Source organism: Ornithorhynchus anatinus, chromosome 9, assembly GCF_004115215.2.
Source record: "Ornithorhynchus anatinus isolate Pmale09 chromosome 9, mOrnAna1.pri.v4, whole genome shotgun sequence".
Classification (NCBI taxonomy): Eukaryota; Metazoa; Chordata; class Mammalia; order Monotremata; family Ornithorhynchidae; genus Ornithorhynchus; species Ornithorhynchus anatinus.
In genome coordinates, this window is record NC_041736.1 from 2,892,498 (window position 1) to 2,912,661 (window position 20,164).

The window sequence follows — 20,164 nt, forward strand, 5'->3', positions numbered from 1 at the left end:
TTACAGCCTGGGGGTTCAGGTAACTGAAGAAGATCGGGATACCAATGTCTATTTTGTTTTTTGTTTTTGGTATTGGTTAAATGTTTACTATGTGCCAGGCGCCATACTAAGCTCTGGGATAGAACAAGCTAATCAGTTTGGACACAGTCCCTACCCCACAGTGGGCTCACAGTCTTAATCCCCATTCGAAAGATGCGATAAGTGAGGCAAAGATAAGTTAAATGACTTGTCCAATGTCACACGGCAAACAAGTGGCAGAGTTGGAATTAGAACCTACATCCTTCTGACTCCCAGGCCCATGCTCTATTTGCTGCTAGGCCATGTGCTTCTGGTTGTGGGCAGGGAATGTGTCTACCGACTCTGTTGTATTGCACTGTCCCAAGCACCCGGTACAGTGCTCTGCACACAGTGAGTGCTCAACAAATACCATCCATGGAGGAGATCATTCCTCAAGAGCAATTAATAGGCCAGCAGATCCACGCCTGTAGCAGTGATATGCCACTCAGTGGACTATCCGCTCACTGAGGTGACTCCTGGTTGGAATGGGGTTTCTCCAGGAGGAGAATATAAGCTCCTCAGACAAAGACCATGTCTTCTAATTCTATTCTCTCCCAAGTGCTCAATTCATGCAGAGTTTCCCAACCGATACGCATTCAACAGACACTTCCGATTAACTGCCGTTTCTCCCAACGCCCTTATCTCCTACTGATTTCCTCCTTCTGTCTTCTGTCCCTTTTCCTCTCAGACACACAACTGTGCTTTGAACCTGCCGCCCGGTCGCACCCCCCTACTCCTCCGAGGTCCGATAAAGCATCATCGTGCCGCATCCGTTGGGAGTTAATAACTGGGCAAGAACGGCTCAGGGTCGATGGTGTGAAATGGGAAATTTGTTGTGAAGCGTCTGGGCAGGAGGGGGAAGGCCTGTGTGCATGTGCTTGTGTTTGTGTCGGTGTGGTTTTGTGTGGGTGGGTGTGAGGATACGGGGGAGTAAGGAGATAGAGTGTAAGCCCCTAGTGTCAAGAAGATTTTCACTCGGCTAGTTTATATTTCCTTGGCACCCAGGACCGTGCACTGTATCAAGTTTGAATCAGTAACGTTGCTGCTGCTGCTGTTATTAATTCCACTTCTCCAGTCCCACCACCATAACCACTATCACAATTACTACTAATCTACTATAACCACTATTACAACTACTATTAGTTCTCTACTAATACCACTATGAATAATAATAATAATAATTATTTGTTAAGCACTTACTATGTGCAAAGCACTGTTCTAAGCACAGGGAGGGATACAAGGTGTTCAGGTTGTCCCACGAGGGGCTCACAGGCTTCATCCCCATTTTACAGATGAGGGAACTGAGGCCCAGAGAAGTGAAACAACCTGCCCAAAGACGCACAGCTGACAAGCGGCGGAGCTGGAATTAGAACCCATGACCTCTGACTCCCAAGCCCAGGCTCTTTCCCCTGAGCCACGCTGTACTATTTTTCCTTCTCCTACCACTATTCCTCCTCTTCCTCCTCCTCCTGCACCTCCTCCACCTACTCCTTCCTCTCTTCCTCCTCCTCCTATTACTACTACTCTTATTCCATCAATTCCTGGAAAGCTGGACTTCCGTTCCGCGTCCTTGGCCACTCTTTTCCATGCCCTGATGGACCTTTGCTTTCAGACTGGGAGAACCAAGCAAGCAGGACCTCTTCCTGAACTCACAGTAAACCTTGCAGAGCGCCTAGCACAACTCCACAGGCCCGCACCGCTCGCAGTGCACGGACGTTCTTCGTGTTTAGCCTGGGGTAATGAAGGAGCAGCAGACAATCGACAAGGGTGGCTACGTGAAACGGTGGGCGGCTAAGAAACCCCCCCCCCACCACACACACACACACACACACACACATACACACACACACACAAAGCGGCAGAGGACCATTATAGGAGGAGAGCACTTGGACCCTTGGATTCGAGAACGTGTCGATGCGATCAAACTGGGGCGGAGGGTGATGGCGTTAGGGAACAAAGTCATGCCACTGCTGGCTTATAACTGGTTTTCCTTTTTGTTGGGTTTTACCCATCCATTACCAGTTAATGAGGGTACAATCTGTTTTATGTTCAGGGAACATTGTGCCATCCTAAACCTCTTAATTACATCAAGACATCGGTTTTGTTCCATAGGAATCCCGCCCCACCCACGGACTTCTCTACGGGACTGTGGTCTGATCCGTGCGTTGTCTTTCTTTGGCGATTTTTATACTTCCTCTATTTTTTTTTAATGGTATTCGTTAAGCACTTACTATGTGCCAGGCCTGTTCTAAGCGCTAGGGTAGACCCAGGTTACTCAGGTTGAACACAGTCTATTTTCCTCATCTGTAAACTGGAGATTAAGACTGTGAGTTCCGTCTTCATCTTAACTTCCAGTTTACAGACGAGGGAACTGAGACACAGAGAAGTGACTTGCCCAAGGTGACACAGCAGACCAGTAGCAGAGATGGAATTAGAATCCAAGTCTTCTGTCTCCCAAGACAGTGCTCTTTTCACTAGGTCCCCTCAATATCCACTGGAGAAAAAGTGAGGACGTAGCACGGATTATGTTTCCGAAGACTTACACGCAAGTCTCTATCCTATTTTTGAACCGGTGCAAACACCTAATTGATATCTGCTTGGGTGCTCTCTGAGAAGATAAAAATGATGGTCAAAATGTGTTTTTGTTTTTTTTTAATGACCGAAGGCGATTTCTTTATAAGCCCCAGAAAATACCAAGGAGGATTTTCCGTGGATGAGTCTAGTTGGAAGAGAGAAAGCACGGTTAGATTTTCCCCTATAAAGTTTTAGGCTTTCCCGAACGATGCCGCAAAGGGAGATATTTAACAATATTAATGGATGGAAGTGGAATCATCAAAGAAAAACGTGACAAACACTCAATTAAGGCCCGGTTCCAGAGAAAGACTCGTTAATTAAACTAATTTGAAGGCAACAGGTCACACGCGAGTATTGACATTGCAATAAAGCCAAGAACAATCAAAGCCAAGGCTAAGGTCGTAATTTTTGATCGCACAACAAAGGAACCATTTATGGGAAATACGGTAAGAGGCGCCCGCGAGAGGATGGATCGGGTCTCCATTGTCTCCGGGGCGTGGAAAACCAAGCCTCAAAGGACGGGGGACGCAGTGGGTGGCTAATAAAAGTGAATCGAGGATCGCGTTGGAACTCGGGTCGAATGATCCTACGCCGCTTCCAAACGTAAATTCGGAGCACCGCACATGTGGATGACACAATAAAGATGAGTCATTTCCATACTGCCGTCGTTAAAAGAAAGCCTGGGTTCCAGGGGGCTCGGAGCCGGAATTTATAAGTCTTAATCTAGACCGTCCAGTAGGCTTTCATCTCCTGGGAAGGCGGAGAGATTCCTTCCCCTCCCTGGAGTTGGCGGTTCACCCGCCTCGGCCTCTCTCCAGTGGGGGGGAATCCTCCCTGGGTTTCTGGCCTTTGGGCTCAGAGGCAGAGCAGGGGGGGCCCCCCCTGGAGTCCCTGACTCTCGGGTAATAATAATAATAATTAATAATAACGATGGTATTTGTTAAGCGCTTGCTATGTGCCAAGCACTGCTCTAAGGACTGGGGGAGATACAAGGTAGTCGGGTTGCCCCATGTGAGGCTCACAGTCCTAATCCTCATTTTACAGATGAGGTGACTTGCCCAAGGCCACTCAGCAGACAAGTGGCGGGGCCGGAATTAGAACCCGTGACCCCCTGACTCCTAAGCCCATGTTCCAACCACTAGACCACGCCGCTTCTCCGCTAGCTACGGAGGACGTTGAGGGCAGGGAATATGTCTGCTGGTTGTGATTCTGTACTACCCCAAGCGCTTAGTACGGTGCTCCGCACACAGTAAGCGCTCAGTGAATGTGACTGAACGAATGGGCAACAATGGCAACGGCACGCTGGGTGGGAGGCCAGTCGAGAGGAGCACTTAGTCCAGTGCTCTGCACACAACGGACTGCTTTCCCCCTCCATCGGCCGGGCCTTGGGACTCCTTAAGAGCTTCGATCCTGACCCCGGCCCCACAGCACCTCTGTACAGATCCTTGACCCGCGACCATTTCTTCTTCCAGACCGCGAGCTCGTCGTGGGCAGGGAACGGGTCCGACCACTCTGGTTCATACTGTGTCCTCCCAAGTGCTTAATGCAGTGCTCCGCACATGTAAGCGCTCAGTAAATACCACTGGTGGGTTGATCACGGGCGAGGCCGGGGGTGTGAGCGGCCACAGTTGTCATCGCCACCGATCCATCCACCCGGAGGCCCGACGTCCCGCTCGCGGGACCGGCCGGCTCGGCCGAGGACGTTTTATCTGGTCTCGACGCCGCAACCGCAGAGAGCTGAGGGGATTTTAGATGAGCTTCGCGGTGCGGGGGAGAGGATCTGAAAACGAGACCCGGCAGGAAGGCTTCTAGGCCGCGTAAGAACTGTTCTCTTTGCCTTGTGGTCGTCTCTCCACCGCCAATTTCTGGCTCACCCCCTTCTCCCTGCCCGGAAATCCCACCCCCTGCAAAACCCACAGGCCACCGCTCTCCCGGTGTGGTCTCGTGGAGAGAGAAGAGGCCTAGGAGTCAGAAGACTTCGGTTCTAATCCCTCATCTGCCGCCTTTTTTTTTGTTGTTTTGTTTTTTAGTGGTATTGGTTACGCACCTTATTAAGTGCTGGGGTGGATTCAAGACAGTCAGGTCGGACGCAGTCCCTGTCCCACATGGGGCTCACGGTCCTACTCGAATCACGCCTGCCTGCTGTGGGAATGCGTGTGAGTCATTTCACTTTTCGGTGCCTCCGTTTCCTCATCTGTAAAAGGGGCGTTCACTACCTGTCTTCGCTCCTACTCAGACTGTGAGCCCCACGTGGGACAGGGTGTCTGATCAACCTGATTATGTTGTATAATGTTGACATTTGTAAGCGCTTACTATGTGCAGAGCACTAAGTGCTGGGGTAGATACAGGGTAATCAGGTTGTCCCACGTGAGGCTCACAGTTAACCCCCATTTTACAAATGAGGTAACTGAGGCACAGAGAAGTTAAATGACTTGCCCAAAGTCACACAGCTGACAAGCCAGGATTTGAACCCAAGACCTCCGACTCCCAAGCCCGTGCTCTTTCCACCGAGCCACGCTGCTTCTCCAGTGTATCTAGCCCAGTGCTTAATTACGGCACTTAGCACGTAGTAAGCACTTAATAAATACCATTCTTATTATGATTACTATTATTTCCATAGCCCAAGCCTTTCAGAGATAACTTCTCCTCCATCTCCCTAGTTTATACTCCTGGTCAACTCCTTCAAGAGGGCAGGGATCGAGCACTTGGCACAGTACTCCGCACACAGTGAGCGCTCAATAAATACGATCGAAGGAAAGAATCGCGTCTACCACCTCTGCCGTAGTGTACTTTCCCAAGCACTTGGTATAGTGTTCTGCCACTCACTGTGGCCTCAATAAATGCCTCTAACTGCTTAAGTGATGGAATTGCCACTCCTGCACTTATATTCACAACCTCCTGTATCTTTTTTCTTTTTTTTAATAGCATTCGTCAAGTGTTCACTATGTGTCAGGCACTGTACTAAGGCTGGGGACGATACAAAATAATCAGTTTGGGCAGAGTCCCTGTCCAAAACCGGGCTCACAGTCTAAACGCCCCTTTTACAGATGAGGTAACTGAAGCCCAGAGAAGGAAAATGATTTGCCTAAGGTCACACAGCAGGCACGTGGAGGAGACGGGATTAGAACCCAGGACCCTCTGACTCCCACGCTGGGGCTCTATCCACGAGGCCACGCTGCCTCTCATCCCCTCTTAGTTACATGCTAGGACACGTACACGTTCCCTTTTCCTTCTTACTCCTGCCGGAAATTTATTTCGGCGCCCTTTTTCTCCCCCTAGATGGTAAGCTTCTTGAGGGTAGGGTCTTGGCCCTCCATTCATTCAATAGTATTTATTGAGCGCTTACTATGTGCAGAGCACTGTACTAAGCGCTTGGAATGTACAAATCGGTGACGGATAGAGACGGTCCCTGCCCTCTGACGGGCTTACGGTCTAATCGGGGGAGACGGACAGACAAAAATAATAGCGATAAATAGAATCAAGGGGATGAACATCTCATTAAAACAATAGCAAATAAATAATAGCCCTCTGTGTCTACCGTCCTTTCCCAAATGTTTAGTACAGTGGCCTACTCACGACAGACGTGCCGCACGTTTACCTGATGAAGAGATAAAGACTGCAGACCGAACGAAGAGCGTGAAGAGTTGGCGACTTTAGGGACAATGAACTCTTCTCCAACTCCCAGATGAAGTCAGAAAACAGGAAAGGGGCTCAAAATCGCGACCCGGTCTTGCCTGGATCAGTTAGAAAGAAGAATGTCCTCGCCTTTGGGTTCGTTAGCTATAATAATAATAATGTTGGTATTTGTTAAGCGCTTACTATGTGCCGAGCACTGTTCTAAGCGCCGGGGTAGACACAGGGGAATCAGGTTGCCCCACGTGGGGCTCACAGTCTTAATCCCCATTTTACAGATGAGGGAACTGAGGCACCGAGAAGTTAAGTGACTGGCCCAAAGTCACACAGCTGGCAAATGGCAGAGCCGGGGTTTGAACCCATGACTTCTGACTCCAAAGCCCGTGCTCTTTCCAGTGAGCCACGCTGCTTCTCACGCAGTGGGCTGAAGGAAGAGACGGGGATTAGATGTTAAACGGGGCCTTTCTGCCTGTGGCTTTTATGAAGAATCATGTTGAGTTTATCAGGTTCCAGACTTAGGTTAGGCAAAATCATTAGGGGTGAAAGGCAGGGTTGCATTAGACTGTAAGCTCATTAGGGGCAGGGAACGCGTCTACCGACTCTAGTACTGGACTCTCCCAAGCGCCGAGTACAGCGCTTTGCACGACACTCGATGAATAACACTCGTTGACTGATTGATTGATTAGCGCACATTAAGTCTAGGGCAGAAGGCCTGGTTTTCTTTCTATAGCATATTCTCAAATGTCCGGTACCTCGACGTTTCCTCAGTGGGCCGGTGATGCAGCCGCTGAAATGTGGCCATTAACTAGAAAAGGCAAAGCGATTTTCTAGTCTGATCTCTCCGACCCTCAAGTGGCTAGCCCCTAAACCCAGGCTGCACCCAGCAATTTTCTATTAATTTAACCTGCTTGACTGCAGTGAACGTGCCTATACTCAGTGCATTTCCAAACTACGGTATCTGAAAAATGTAACATATAGGGTTGGGAGGGGAGTTTTTGTGTGTTGTGGGGCCGGGGGGGGGGGGGGGAAGAGAGGGAGAGGGAAAGGGAGGAAGGGAGGGAGACAGACACAGTGAAAAAAAGAGGGAGGGAGAGAGAGATTTTGTGGGTGATTGTAGGTGAGTGTGTGTATGTGTATGTGTGTGTGTTTTTGGTCTGGGTCTGAGTGTTTTAAATGCAGAAAGAAGTTTCCATCAGACTCCAGAAAGCTTCAAGGAGGAGGGCATAAAAGGACGGAGCCTTCTGTCCTTTCAATCCACCGAGTCTCAAATAGCAGATTTTTCTGTTGTTTTCTGACACTTCCATTTTGCAATGTAAAAGAGCCCTTTCTTTAATAAGATTTCTTCAAAAAGCCCTGAGGCCCTCTGCCTTTGTTTGCACCGCCTGAGAGTTTTCATTTAAAGTTTTAACACTGTTTTTTAAAACTTCCCATTTCTGATTCTAAATGAGTCAGGCGCAGTCCATAAACACCTCTTTCGACTCCACGTTTTCGCAGGGTGGGTGGGTTTGGGGCGGTGGGGCGGGGAGGAGGCTGTGCGCACAGCAGGTGGAGAGAAACTCGAGGCCCCGAGAAATAAGCTCTTTCAGGGAACGCGTCTGCCGACTCCGTTAGATCATCTTCTCCCGAGCGCTTCGTACAGTGCTCTACACGGAGTGGGCGCTCCATAAATACGACGGATGGATGATTAAGTGCCCACAACACGTGCTCACACCCGGGGAGTCGGGGTGAGGTGGGGGAGAGTTACCAGCAGAGGGGAGGAAACAGAGTCTGGAGATATCTATCTATCTATCTATCGATGGTGACACATCTGATCTGAGCACGTGTCCTCGGTGGACAAGACGGGAGCGGAACCGACAGACCCACCCTGGCTACGCCCACGGCGAGATCGCCCCATCCTCTGCCGTTAATAACTGTGGCATTTAATCGTGGTATGTGTCAAGGGCTTATTATGTGCCAGGCACGGAACTAAGCGCTGGGGTAGATACGAGGTGATGGAGTGGGCCCAGTCCCCGCCTCCGTCCCGCCTGGGGCTCACGGGCGTCGTCCCCATTTTCCAGATGAGGGAACCGAGGCCCCGAGAAGTGAAGTGACTTGCCCAAGGGCACATGACAGACGAGCGGCAGAGCCGGGATTAGAACCCGGATCCTTCCGATGCCAGACGCGGGATCTTTCCGCTAGGCCGCGTTGCTTCTCACCCTGTTGCGTTTGTTAGACAGAGGGCCTGGCGTTGTTTTCTTTTCTCCCGCCGGGTGCTGGATCTTCCCACATCACCCGCTCTCAGAAATCCCCGTCCCATTTCCGCCAGCTCCATGCCAGACTGGCCTCCTGGTCTCTGTCTCCCCAGTAGCGCCAGCCTGAAATAGGGAACACGCCAAGCCCCACCGCAAGGCTCTCCCAGAAAGAGCCGGGGGATTGGACCCCAGAACCCGACTTCTAACAACGGCTGACGGCCCGTGTCTCCGTGAAACCTGGGAAAGACTGTTCTTCCTCCTGCTCCCTTTAGTTCCAAACCATCCCATCAGATCGCTCCATCAGATTGGAAGCTCCTTAGAGAAGCAGGGTGGCTTAGTGGAAAGAGCACGGGCTTGGGAGTCAGAGGTCGTGGGTTCTAATCCTGCCTCCGCCACTTCTCTGCTGTGTGACCTTGAGCAAATCGCTTAACTTCTCTATGCCTCAGTTACCTCATCTGTAAAATGGGGATTCAGACTGTGAGCCCACGTGGGGCGACCTGATTGCCTTGAATCTACCCTAGCGACTAGAACAGTGCTTGCCACATAGTAAGCACTTAACAAATACCATTATTACTATTATTATATTAACTATTATCCTTGAGGACAAGACATCTGCATCTGAATTCCATTTTATGCCCCAAACACAAGACGCACTTTGGATCGACTGAATGAATGACTGATGAATCGATCCAGAGAGGACACCTCCGCTTTCTGGACCTGTTTCCTCCCCACTCTATCCCCCAAACGGAGAACTCGCCCTGAAAATATCCAACTGGAGCACTGAATAGTGAGAAGTCTTGCCAAAGCACCCCACGGTCGGGGAAACCAAACTAGTCGCGCAAAGGATAAACGTGTCGGACAGCCGTTCTGGTTTCCGATGGATTTTAGATCCGCTGGACTTAAAACGGCGTGTGAAAATCGTTATCCCTCTGCCCTGAGTCCCCTTCCTGTTTAGAACCACAGTTTAATAAAAGGAAATTAAGTACGAAAGCATTACACTACCATTAAGAGTCAAATATCGTCACCGAACATGCAGCAGTTGCACATCTCTCTGTACTTAACTCGTTCCTTTGCGCAGATTTATGTCGGCACATATGTTCCACGGAATCTCTCGTTGTCCGCGAGCCCACCGGTACTTCCACGCGACGGTCTGACAGTCGGAATTCTAACCCTCCTGTGAAATATTTATTTCCGCATCCTATTCCGAAGCACCTACATTAATTGTATTACCAACCGAACGATTTCATAAAGTAAATGCTGAGAGGTTCTCCTCCGTGGAACCGGCAGCCTGACGTATTAAATATTAAAAACATTTCATCATTTTTTCAGTGTGATTAAAGTGCTTTACTAGGTGACAAACCCGGGGAGATCCAGTCTGCGAACCGGGCTGAGGGTAAAGCCACTTACGCCATTAAAGACCGACAACACGCTCGTGGACTAGATCCACTAGACGGTTCAACAGAAGCATTTCCTGTGTTAAGTTTTCAGTGGCAGAGGGGGCCGCCGATCAACCTATCCAATCTCCTTTCTTGTCTCACTCTCTCTCGTTCCCACCTTTCGGGGTGAGAAGGCCTTCCGGTTACCGCCGCGACAGGCGGAGAGGACTTCATTCATTCATTCAGTCGGATTTGGTCAACGGGCACTGTAGTAGGCGCTAGGGAGAGTACAGTAGAACAATAAATGGGCACGTTCCCTCCTCACAACGAGCTTACCGTCCCTCTGGACTGCGAGCTCCTCGTGGGCGAGGAATGCGTCTGCCAAATCTGTTGCGCTGTACTCTCCCAAGCGCTTAGTACAGTGCTCTGGCCAAGGTGAGTGCTCAATAAATACCACTGATGGATTGTCCTGTGAGTGCGCGGATCCTGGCAACCAAATCCACTGTACTATTCTCTCCGAAGCGCTTAGTACAGCGCTCCGCACCCAGAGAGCACTCAGTAAATACCATCCTTGGGGGAATTTTTCAGCCGAGGCTCTAGCGTGGCCTAATATTTGGGGAGCCCCTGTAAAAATCAACGAATTGATAGTATTTATCGAGCGCTTACTGTCTGCACCGGGATGTTACCGCATTGGCACTTGAGGGGAGAGAGGAAGAGGTCAGAGAGAGGAAAATTCACCTGTGTTATTCTGCCTGCGGAATGTCTACATGTTTTTCCAACATCTCGGCAAAATTATGCATTTTGAAAAGACTGCAGGCATTCAAATGATTGTCAGTCATGCAAATAATCACTTACACTCTATGAGTTCGCTTTGGATAAAGCAAATTACCATTTGAAAATACCTCGGAAAAGACTGTGGGCTAAGACCTCGCTTTATGAATCCTCCCTCGGACCCGGTATTTCTTAACCTTTTTCTGCTCGGTCGCCGTTCGGCTTCAGATCCGTCGGCGGCGAGGAGATCTTTTCGAATAAACGTTTCCCGGACCCAGGTGGGCTCACTGTTCTTTAAATAAGAATAATAACGATGGTATTGGTTCAGCGCCCACTATGTGCCGAGCACACGCCAACCCGCGGGAGAGGCTAAAAATCGCTCGGACCCCGAAACTCCGGTTTCGAGAACTCTCCTTGGGCTTCCGGACACAGCGATCGATCGACCCCCGGCCGAGGGTGGCCTCTCGACGGCCTCGCAACTGCTCCTCTGCCTGGGCGCTAAGCAGGTGATCCGAGTTATCTAACGAACAGGGTCACGCTCTCCTCCGTTTCTCACAGTGGGCCGTGGTCAGTCAAGATCTCAACGCAATCGTCTGCTTCACGAACGCGACGGGGAGGTCGGTGGCTTGTCAGAAATCCCGGGACGTCCGTCAGGCGGTCCCCGTTGATCCGCAACTGTCCGGTCCCGCGTCCCACGGATTCGGCAGATGTTTCCACGGGTCGGTCCCGGGGCGCTTCGGGAATAGGGCGCGGGGTTCGGCGGACTCAGCCTCGGGAAGGACCCCGCGACCGCTCCAAGCTTCCCTGGGTGGGCTCTCTCTGGTGGCCTTTCCTCTCCTCTCCCCTCCCCACCTTCCCTTCCCCTACCGGGGCACAGTCGATCAGTCGATCTCACTTACGGAGCGCTCACTGTACAATACGGTAGAGGCAGTAGAAACGATCCCTGCGTATGTATATTTGTACATAGTTATAATTCTATTTATTTTATTAATGATGTGCATAGCTCTGTAATTCTAGTCTGTATAATTCTCTACAATTCTAGAGAAGCAGCGTGGCTCAGTGGAAAGAGTCCTGGCTTGGGAGTCAGAGGTCATGGGTTCGAAACCCGGCTCTGCCACTTTGTCAGCTGTGTGACTGTGGGCGAGTCACTTCACTTCTCCGGGCCTCGGTGACCTCATCTGTAAAACGGGAATGAAGACCGGGACCCTCACATGGGACGACCTGATTACCTTGTATCTATCCCAACGCTTCGAACAGCGCTTGGCACATAGTGAGCGCTTAACAAATACCATCATTATTATTACTTCCCCCAGGCCCCGCCGCTCCGTCGAAAGTGAGCGGTGGAGGGTAGGAGCGTCAAGGCTCCGTTTCTGACCGACCGGGACAGGGGACGATCGGGATGCGGAATGGGAGCCGGCAAACCCGGCCAAGCGGAGAGGGCGGGAAGCCACGACGCTCGGGGAAAACGGGCCAACGCCGAAATCAACGCGGAAAGACGAAACCGTGGCTGGCGCCGCTGCCGGGGCTAGCTCTGGGCTCTCGGCCGCCCGCATCGGGAAACCGTGCCCTCCCCTCACGTACCCTGTCCCTTCACATCCAAGTCGGTCGGGAATCGCTCCCGTGCTCCCTCCTCCCGGCGTCTCCCACCCACCCCGCACCTTCCCGCCCGCTCCCTGTCTTCACAGGAGCTTCTTCCCGCATCCGCGGGCTTTCTACCTCTCAACGACCGCGTCCCCTCCACCAACGTCCCCGGTCGGTGCCCCCCTAAAGCAGCTGCTTCCCTCAAGACCGTCGGGCGTCGGGCACGCCCTCCTACGTCCACCCGAGCCGGGCCTCGACCCCACGGGCACAGCCGTTAGCGGACACCGCCGTCTCGGGAGCAGACTGTTTTTCGGAACGACGGGACATTTGAGGAAACGAAAGAAGAGGCGGACCGCTGCCCCGCTGACGGGTAAGCGCCGCCGCCCCCCGCCTCGGCGCTCCTCGATCGTATTTATTGAGCGCTCACTATGCGCAGAGCACTGTCGGAGGGCCACCCTCCGTCGAGCCGGAGGGCCCCGCCCGGAGGACTGACCTGCTCACGTCGGGAAACCGGATGGGGAAGTGAAGGACGCGGCACTTGGGTCTGATGGCGTCCTCCAAGCCCTCGGGTCTGTGGTCGGGAATCAGCTTCGTGAACGTCCCCATTGAGGCGAGGAAAGACTCCATGTTGAAAGCCGAGTTGAACACCACCGCGTCAGCCACGAGGCTGCAAGGAACGGAGAGAAATGAATCCGGGCCGGGGGCGACGGGCCTCCCGACGATCAGGGCTCTGCCGTCGGCTGAAATCCATCGGCCGACCAACGGGATCTACGGAACGCTGCCTGCGCGCGGGGCGGCGTACTGAGCGGTTGGGAGAGTGTGATACGATAGAGTCGGTAGATGCGATCCCTGACGGCAAGGACCTTACGATCTCCGGGGGATGCCGGCGTAAAGAGCCCGGGCTTGGGAGGCAGAGGTCGTGGGTTCTAATCCCGGCTCCCCCACTTGTCAGCTGTGTGACTTTGGGCCAGTCACTTCACTTCTCTGTGCCTCAGTTACCTCATCTGGGAAATGGGGATCAAAACTGTGAGCCCCATGTGGGACAACCTGATGACCTTGCATGCCCCCACCCGGCGTTTAGAACAGTGCTTGTCACATAGTAAACGCTTGACAAATGCCATTACTGTTAGAAGTATTAGCAATCCCTCACCCAGTCAGAGTGTAGAAGCCACTCAGGGTGCTCGGTGGGGAGAAACAATATCTAATTTTGAGAAGCAGCAAGGCCCAGTGGGGAGAACACAGGCTTAGGAGTCAGAAGAACGGCATTTTAATCCTGCCTTTGCCAGTTGTCTGCTGTGGCGCTTCATTTTTCTGGGCCTCGGTTTCCTCATCTGTAAAATGGGGATTGAGACCGTGAGCCCCATGTGGGACAGGGACTGTGTCCAACCTGATCATTTTGTTTCTACCCCAGTGTTCAGTACAGTGTCTGACATGTCGTGAGTGCTTCACGTTTACCACAATTATTATTATTACTTCTAACTTTATCCCCTGAATGCAGTTTTCTACATCGACCTCAAACCCGCACTCCTTCCGAGGGCCAACTTGGAAGCTGTGAGAAATCAGAGGCAGTCCGGCCCCACACCATCTTGGCACATTTGTCCTCCTCCGGGGACAACCGGGATGGCACTGACCACGGGTCGGGAGACAGAGCCGGGGCGGGTGGTGGTCATCGGGGGGGGGGGGGGGGGGGGCGAAAAACCACACCGAAGGGGAACGTTCTCATTCCCCATCGGAATGGCCATCCCGGCCACCAAACGAGTAGAAGCGTAGACTAATGGGTAGAACTCCCGCCTGGGAGTCAGAAGGTCCCGGGGTCTAATCCCAGCTCCGCCACTGGTCTGCCTTGTGACCTTGGGCAAGTCGCTTCACTTCTCTGGGCCTCAGTTTCCTCATTTGTAAATGGGGATTAAGACTGTGAGCCCCACGGAGATATGGACTGTATCCAATCGGATCAGCTTGTAGAACTGAGCCTTAACAAAGCTTAACGGTAAGCGCTTAACAAAATGACATGAAAAAAGGAAAAAGAAGGAATAGCCCCCTGGGCTCCCACAGAAGCCGGAGTCAGCCGGAAGCCCAAGGAACCCCTCCCGGAAGCTGGCCAGGTCCTTGCCCACCTCCTGATCCCGGCTCTGCCATTTGTCTGCCGTGTGACCTTGGGCAAGTCATTTCACAAGTCATAATAATGATGGCATCTGTTAAGCGCTTACTATGTGCAAAGCACTGTTCTAAGCGCTGATGGGGGACAGGGATTGGGTCCAACCCGATTAGCTCGTATCCTCCTCAGCGATTGGTACAGATCCCGGCACTCGGTAAGCGCCTACGAAATACCACTAAAAAATAACTAAGTATAACATCTTAGAACAGTGCTCGACACATAGTAAGTGCTTAACCGATACCATAATTATTAATCACTATCATCACCCTCTTGCCCGCGGACACGCCAAAAGAGACGGAGATCCATCTCCTCCCCTGCGCGTTGGGGAGGGTGGGGACAGGCTTTATCCTCTCCCCGTCTCGACCGAGACCGTCTTGCGACAGACGAGACGGATGAGCGAGGGCCACTAAGAAGCGATGAAGGCAGAGCGGTCCTCACCGGGAATGCGATTCCAACCATTTGCATCCTCTTACAGTTCCCCGTCTCTGAGCTGAAATGAGAGGGGAGGCGAGATCGTTTGGGAAGTAGGGGTGGTGATGGTGGGGTGGGGGGGAGGGGGTGTGAAGCTCCCATTAACATTAAAACCCAGGCATAAAGAGAAAAATGGGCTTCATTTTCGTCCCAGTAATTTCTCAAGAGTAATAAACGCACATAATCTGGGGGAAGGCGCAGTGCTAATTCAAGAAATCGCAAGAAAATTGCAAGTGTTTTCTAAACTGAGATAGGAGAAGATGGTTTGGGGTTTTAACAACATATTTCCCCCTCTCAGTTTCACTACAATATATTTTTATTTTATTATGAAATTTGAAAATGGCTGCGAGATGTTTATGAGACATTTCACGAGAAGCAGTTCCACTCCATTTTGATAGCGCCGATACTTCTCCGTCAAGGAAAAGCTTGTAAAAATGATGGCGGGAGCACATTTCACACAAGGTTTGGAGCAAATGAGGATTGCCGTCTAGAAAGTTTGCAGGGCAACTAAATCAGGTTACATCTATGCAGACAACAGAGCGTGCCTGTGCTTGTGGGCGCTTATATGGGATAATAACGATTAGGATTCTAATTATGGCATTTGTTAGGCCCTTACTATGTGCCAGACACTGTGCTAAGAGCTGTGGTGGGCAAAAGATGATGAGGTCAGATGCAGTCCTTGCTCCACCTGGGGTTCCCAATCTAGAGGGGAGGGAGAACAGACATTCAGGTCATAGTTAAGGTGAGGAAATGGAGGCCCAGCACCGAAGAGGGTGGTAAGTGGCAGGGGATCAGGATTAGAACCCAGATCGCCCGATTCCCCGATCCGTGCTTTTTCCACTAGGCCTTGCTAGTTCTCACTGTGGGCATGTGTGTGTGCGCATTGTTTTCTCTTCTGTGTTCTACAGATCGACTGTCCGTTGAAGTTGCTAATAACAGCTAATTCGGGTGGGCGGATTCTGTCCACCGAGTTCAAACTGATTCAACTCCGGCCCCAAATCCCCCCACTTCTCTAATGTCTTGTCCCACGGTTTTCTTGGGCTGGGGGGGAGGGTGGAGGAGGGTGTGTTATTAATTTTTTCATTAACCTCATAGATGAAAATACATCCGTTAAGGCGCCGGCATCTTTAAAAAGCCGTGGCATTTTAGTTCTGCACCATTTTGGAACACAAAATGGAGGAAAAGTCCAGATAGATTTTTGTCTGTGTCTTTTTCAAAACTCCCTCTGTCCTGAAAACCTCCACGCTGCTGCCTTATGGATCCCTTTTGGTCGATTCCTCTCTAAAGCTCGACTGTCTTTCGGGCAGCAGAACGTGGGGAGGCGGGTCGGCAGGCCGAGCCTGGTGGCTCTCCCTTCACTAAAAGCCCGGCTGAAAGATGAAGCCAGACCATCATCAAATTTACGGTATTTTCCCCCCACTCTCCGGCTCCCATTCACCCCACCCACCTTCTGCATCCTACAATCCCGCTTCGATCATTTCGACCCTACGGGGTCCCAAATCTGGAATTCTGATCACGGATAATTCTATAGGAATTGGACTGAAACGATCTGTAAAACCGGCTCAGGAGGATGCTGGTAATCACTGTGGTGTCGGGTAAGTCTTTCCTGGGCGTTAAGCATTCTGCCAAATGCCGGAGTGGATACGACCCAGTACGATCCAGATAGGACACAGCCCCTGTCTCACCCGTAGATCACAATCTCAAGATGGGGGAAGAACGGGTATTTCATCCACAGTTTAAGGATGAGGAAACTGAGGCACAAAATTAATGAAAATAATCACAAGGATAATAATAATAACTGTGGCATTTGTGAAACTTTTCCTATGTGCCAGGCACTGTATTAAGTTCTGGGATGGATACAAACAAATTAATGTTGGTATTTGTTAAGCGCTTACTATGTGCAGAGCACTGTTCTGAGCACTGGGGTAGATACAGGGTAATCAGATTGTCCCAGGTGGGGCTCACAGTCTTCATCCCCATTTTACAGATGAGGTAAGTGAGGCACAGAGAAGTGAAGTGACTCGCCCACAGTCGCACAGCTGACAAGTGGCAGAGCTGGGATCCGAACCCATGACCTCTGACTCCCAAGCCCGGGCTCTTTCCACTGAGCCGCGCTGCTTCCCTAATTGGTTGGGTTGGACACAGTCCCTGTCGCTCACGGGGCTCACCGGCTTAATCTCCATTTTATAGATGAGGTCGCTGAGTCCCAGAGAAGCGAAGCGACCTGCCTAAGGTCACGCAGCCGACAAATGGCGGAGCCGGGATTAGAACGCAGGTCCTACCGACTCCCAGGCCTCGGCTCGATCCGCTAAGCCAGGCTGCTTCTTTAAATTAAGCGACTCGCTCCGGGTCACCCAGCAGGCAATTGATGGAACTGGGATTAGAATCCAGGACAGTGGGTTCCTCGTGGACTGGCAGCGCGTCTACCGACTCTTCTGCCTTGTTCTCTCCCCCGTGCCTAGCACAGTGTTCGGCACACGGTAAGCGCTCGATAATTTCCACCGATGGACTGGGTCTCCCGACTCTCATTCCGGTGCTCTTTTCGCTGTACTCTTAGTGAACTTCACTCGTAAAGCTTGACGACGAGACCACCCGAACAGTCCCAGGCACGGGGGACGGTTAAGTGACTTGCCCAAGGTCACCTAGCAGGCCAGCATCCGAACTCAGGTCTCCCAACTCCCAGCCCCGCCCTCTTTCCACTCCGCCTGTGGCCGAAGGCGCCGTGCGCAACGCGCGCGGCCTCGCCCCGGGCCACGGACGACCCCGCCTCCGGAAACCTCCGCCTCCGCGCTTACCACGACAGGATCTGGTTGTAGCCGAACTGAAAATCCCTCTCCTGGCACTTCCGGACCGGATAGACCAGCTGGTTCTCATGGAAGTAAAGGATCTTCCTCAGTTTTCCCAGGTCGGGTCGGAGGGCGGCCAGTTCGGCCAGGTTAAGCACCGAGCTGGCGAAGAGGATCCTGGGGAGCAAGGAGAGCGATGTCCGGTGACGGGGAACACGCTCGGAAGGGTGGCTCGGGACCCTCCCCCTTCCCCGCCTCGTTCCCCCCACGGCCCCCGACCAACCCGCACGACAAATACACAGTCCCTATAGGGACACATCAATAGCTGATCCTTAATACCATGTCACGGCATTCTAAGTTTTGATCTCTTAAAAAGCAGCTACTAAGAACTCGACTAGAAAAGCACCGAATCTCGTTGGACGGCTCGGCTCAGTTACAGAGAGATGCAAAATATAAAAAAAAAAAAAAAAGGCTGGATGGATTTTATTGAAAAAGGCAAGAAAAGCTGTATCTGAAGGACGAATGGAACAAAGATAAGGCTGGTTGGGGAATACTTGCTTGCCATTTTCATTACACTTTACTTCTTTATGCAACCGACTACTGAAATTCAATATAGGAGCCGGGATGGCATATGTTCCGTGTTATGACAAAAAAAAAAAATGAAAAAAAACCTTTTGATTTATGCAGTAGACTTATCTAGCGTGGTCTTTTTTCTTCCCTTGCCATGTTTCCTTCACTGTTTTTATAAAGTAGCCTCCGTGGGTTGTTTTATCTTTTCTTCTCCATTACTGGACTAGTAATGGCTCCATATACACTGGAGAGGCTGGGGGAGGGAAGGAGAGAGGAGAGGAAGAAGGGTGGGAAAGAGAGAAAAAGATAGAGAGGGAGACAGATGGGGCGGCGGAGGGGAGAGACGGAGAGAGGGCGGGGGAGAGGAAGGGAACGGAAAGAGGACGGGGAGAAGAGAGGAAAAGAGAGGGACCCCAAAACGGCGGTATGAGGAGGATGCTGACCGCAGGAAGTCAGCTTAAAATGAAGCGGGGGATTGTAGGAAGGACCTGGTGACGTCCAGGGCGACGGGACACCGCCACTGACCATTTTAAGAATCTGAGAAGTTCGATTGACTGCATACCACGTCTCGGGCGTCAGCATCCGTTACCCGCCCCCCCCCTCCCCGAACCAACAGATCTCCCTTAGCCCTCAATCAGTCAATGTTATTTATTGATTGTTTACTGTTCACAGAGCACTGTGGTAAGTTCTAGGGAGTGCACAGTACAACAGAATTAGCAGACAAGTTCCCTGCCCATAAGGAGCTTAGAGTCTGGAGGAGTAGACGGACATCAAGACGTACACATAAGTAATGTATAATATATAATTTAAAGAAACGTACATAAGTTCTCTGGGGCGATTATCACAAGTCCACAGGTCGTAGATCCGCTTATCGGGAGGGAGGGCGATCTATACTGCTTAGTTCTACATTTATGGTTTTTATTTTAAAGGTACTTGTACTACGTGCCAGGCACTGGGGTAGACCCAAGACATTCGGGTTGGACACAGTCCCTGTCCCACATGCGGCTCACAGTCCTAATCCCCATTTCACCGATGAGGTAACTGAGGCACAGAAAAGTGAAGTGTCTTGCCTAAGGTCACACAGCAAAGCGGAAGAGCCAGGACTGGAACCCAGGTCCATCTGACTCCCGGGCCCGTGCTCTTTCCAGTAGGCCAAGCTCCTTCTCATGGGGGCTTACGTTTTTTGTAACCGTGTGTTTGTATGTTTTTCCCTCTATTTCTATTATATGTATTGAAACCGTACCGGCCTTTCTAAGCAGCGTGGCTCAGTGGAAAGAGCCCGGGCTTGGGAGTCAGAGGTCATGGGTTCGAATCCCTGCTCCGCCACTTGTCAGCTGTGTGACTGTGGGCGAGTCACTTCACTTCTCTGTGCCTGTTACCTCATCTGGAAAATGGAGATTAAGACTGTGAGCCTCAGGTGGGACAACCTGATGACCCTGGATCTCCCCCAGCGCTTAGAACAGTGCTCTGCTAATAGTAAGCGCTTAGCAAATACCAACATTATTATTTTTTTATTAGGTGATAAGCTCCTCCAGGGTGGAGAACGTCTTTTACTTTCATTGTGAGCACCCAATGCAGTGCCCTGCATAGAGCTGGTGGCCAGCACACTGCTCCTCACCAGGTAGGCAGCCAGCACAGTGCTCTGCACCCAGCAGGAGCCCAGCAGAATGCTTCATACCCAGAAGGTGGCCAGGGCAGTAGTTCATTAGGATGTGCTAGGCATCCAGTACAGAGCTCTGCACACGCACGACAGTCAGCACGGTGCTTTGTACCGAGCCGGCAGCCATCCCAGTGCTCCGCCCTCGGCAGATAACCTGTAAGCTCGCTGTGGGCAGGGAATGTGTCCGTTCAGTGTTATATCGGACTCTCCCACACGTTTCGCACAGTGTCCTCCGCCCAGTAAGTGCTCAATAAATACGGCTGATTGTACAGCGCTACGCACACGGTAGGTGTCCAGTG

General features: G+C 51.5%; 1 protein-coding gene across 2 annotated transcripts in view; it reads right to left on the minus strand.

The window, feature by feature from the left end:
- Positions 1 to 20,164, minus strand: part of GTDC1 (glycosyltransferase like domain containing 1) — a 178,683-nt gene that overhangs the window by 119,305 nt on the left and 39,214 nt on the right. For both annotated transcript variants that reach the window (XM_039913077.1, XM_029072186.2), the window contains exons 3-4: positions 17,645 to 17,812; positions 12,717 to 12,890 (exon numbers count right to left, since the gene is read on the minus strand). In XM_039913077.1, coding sequence (XP_039769011.1) covers positions 12,717 to 12,890; positions 17,645 to 17,812 — 342 coding nt within the window. The remainder of the gene's footprint in view (positions 1 to 12,716; positions 12,891 to 17,644; positions 17,813 to 20,164) is intronic.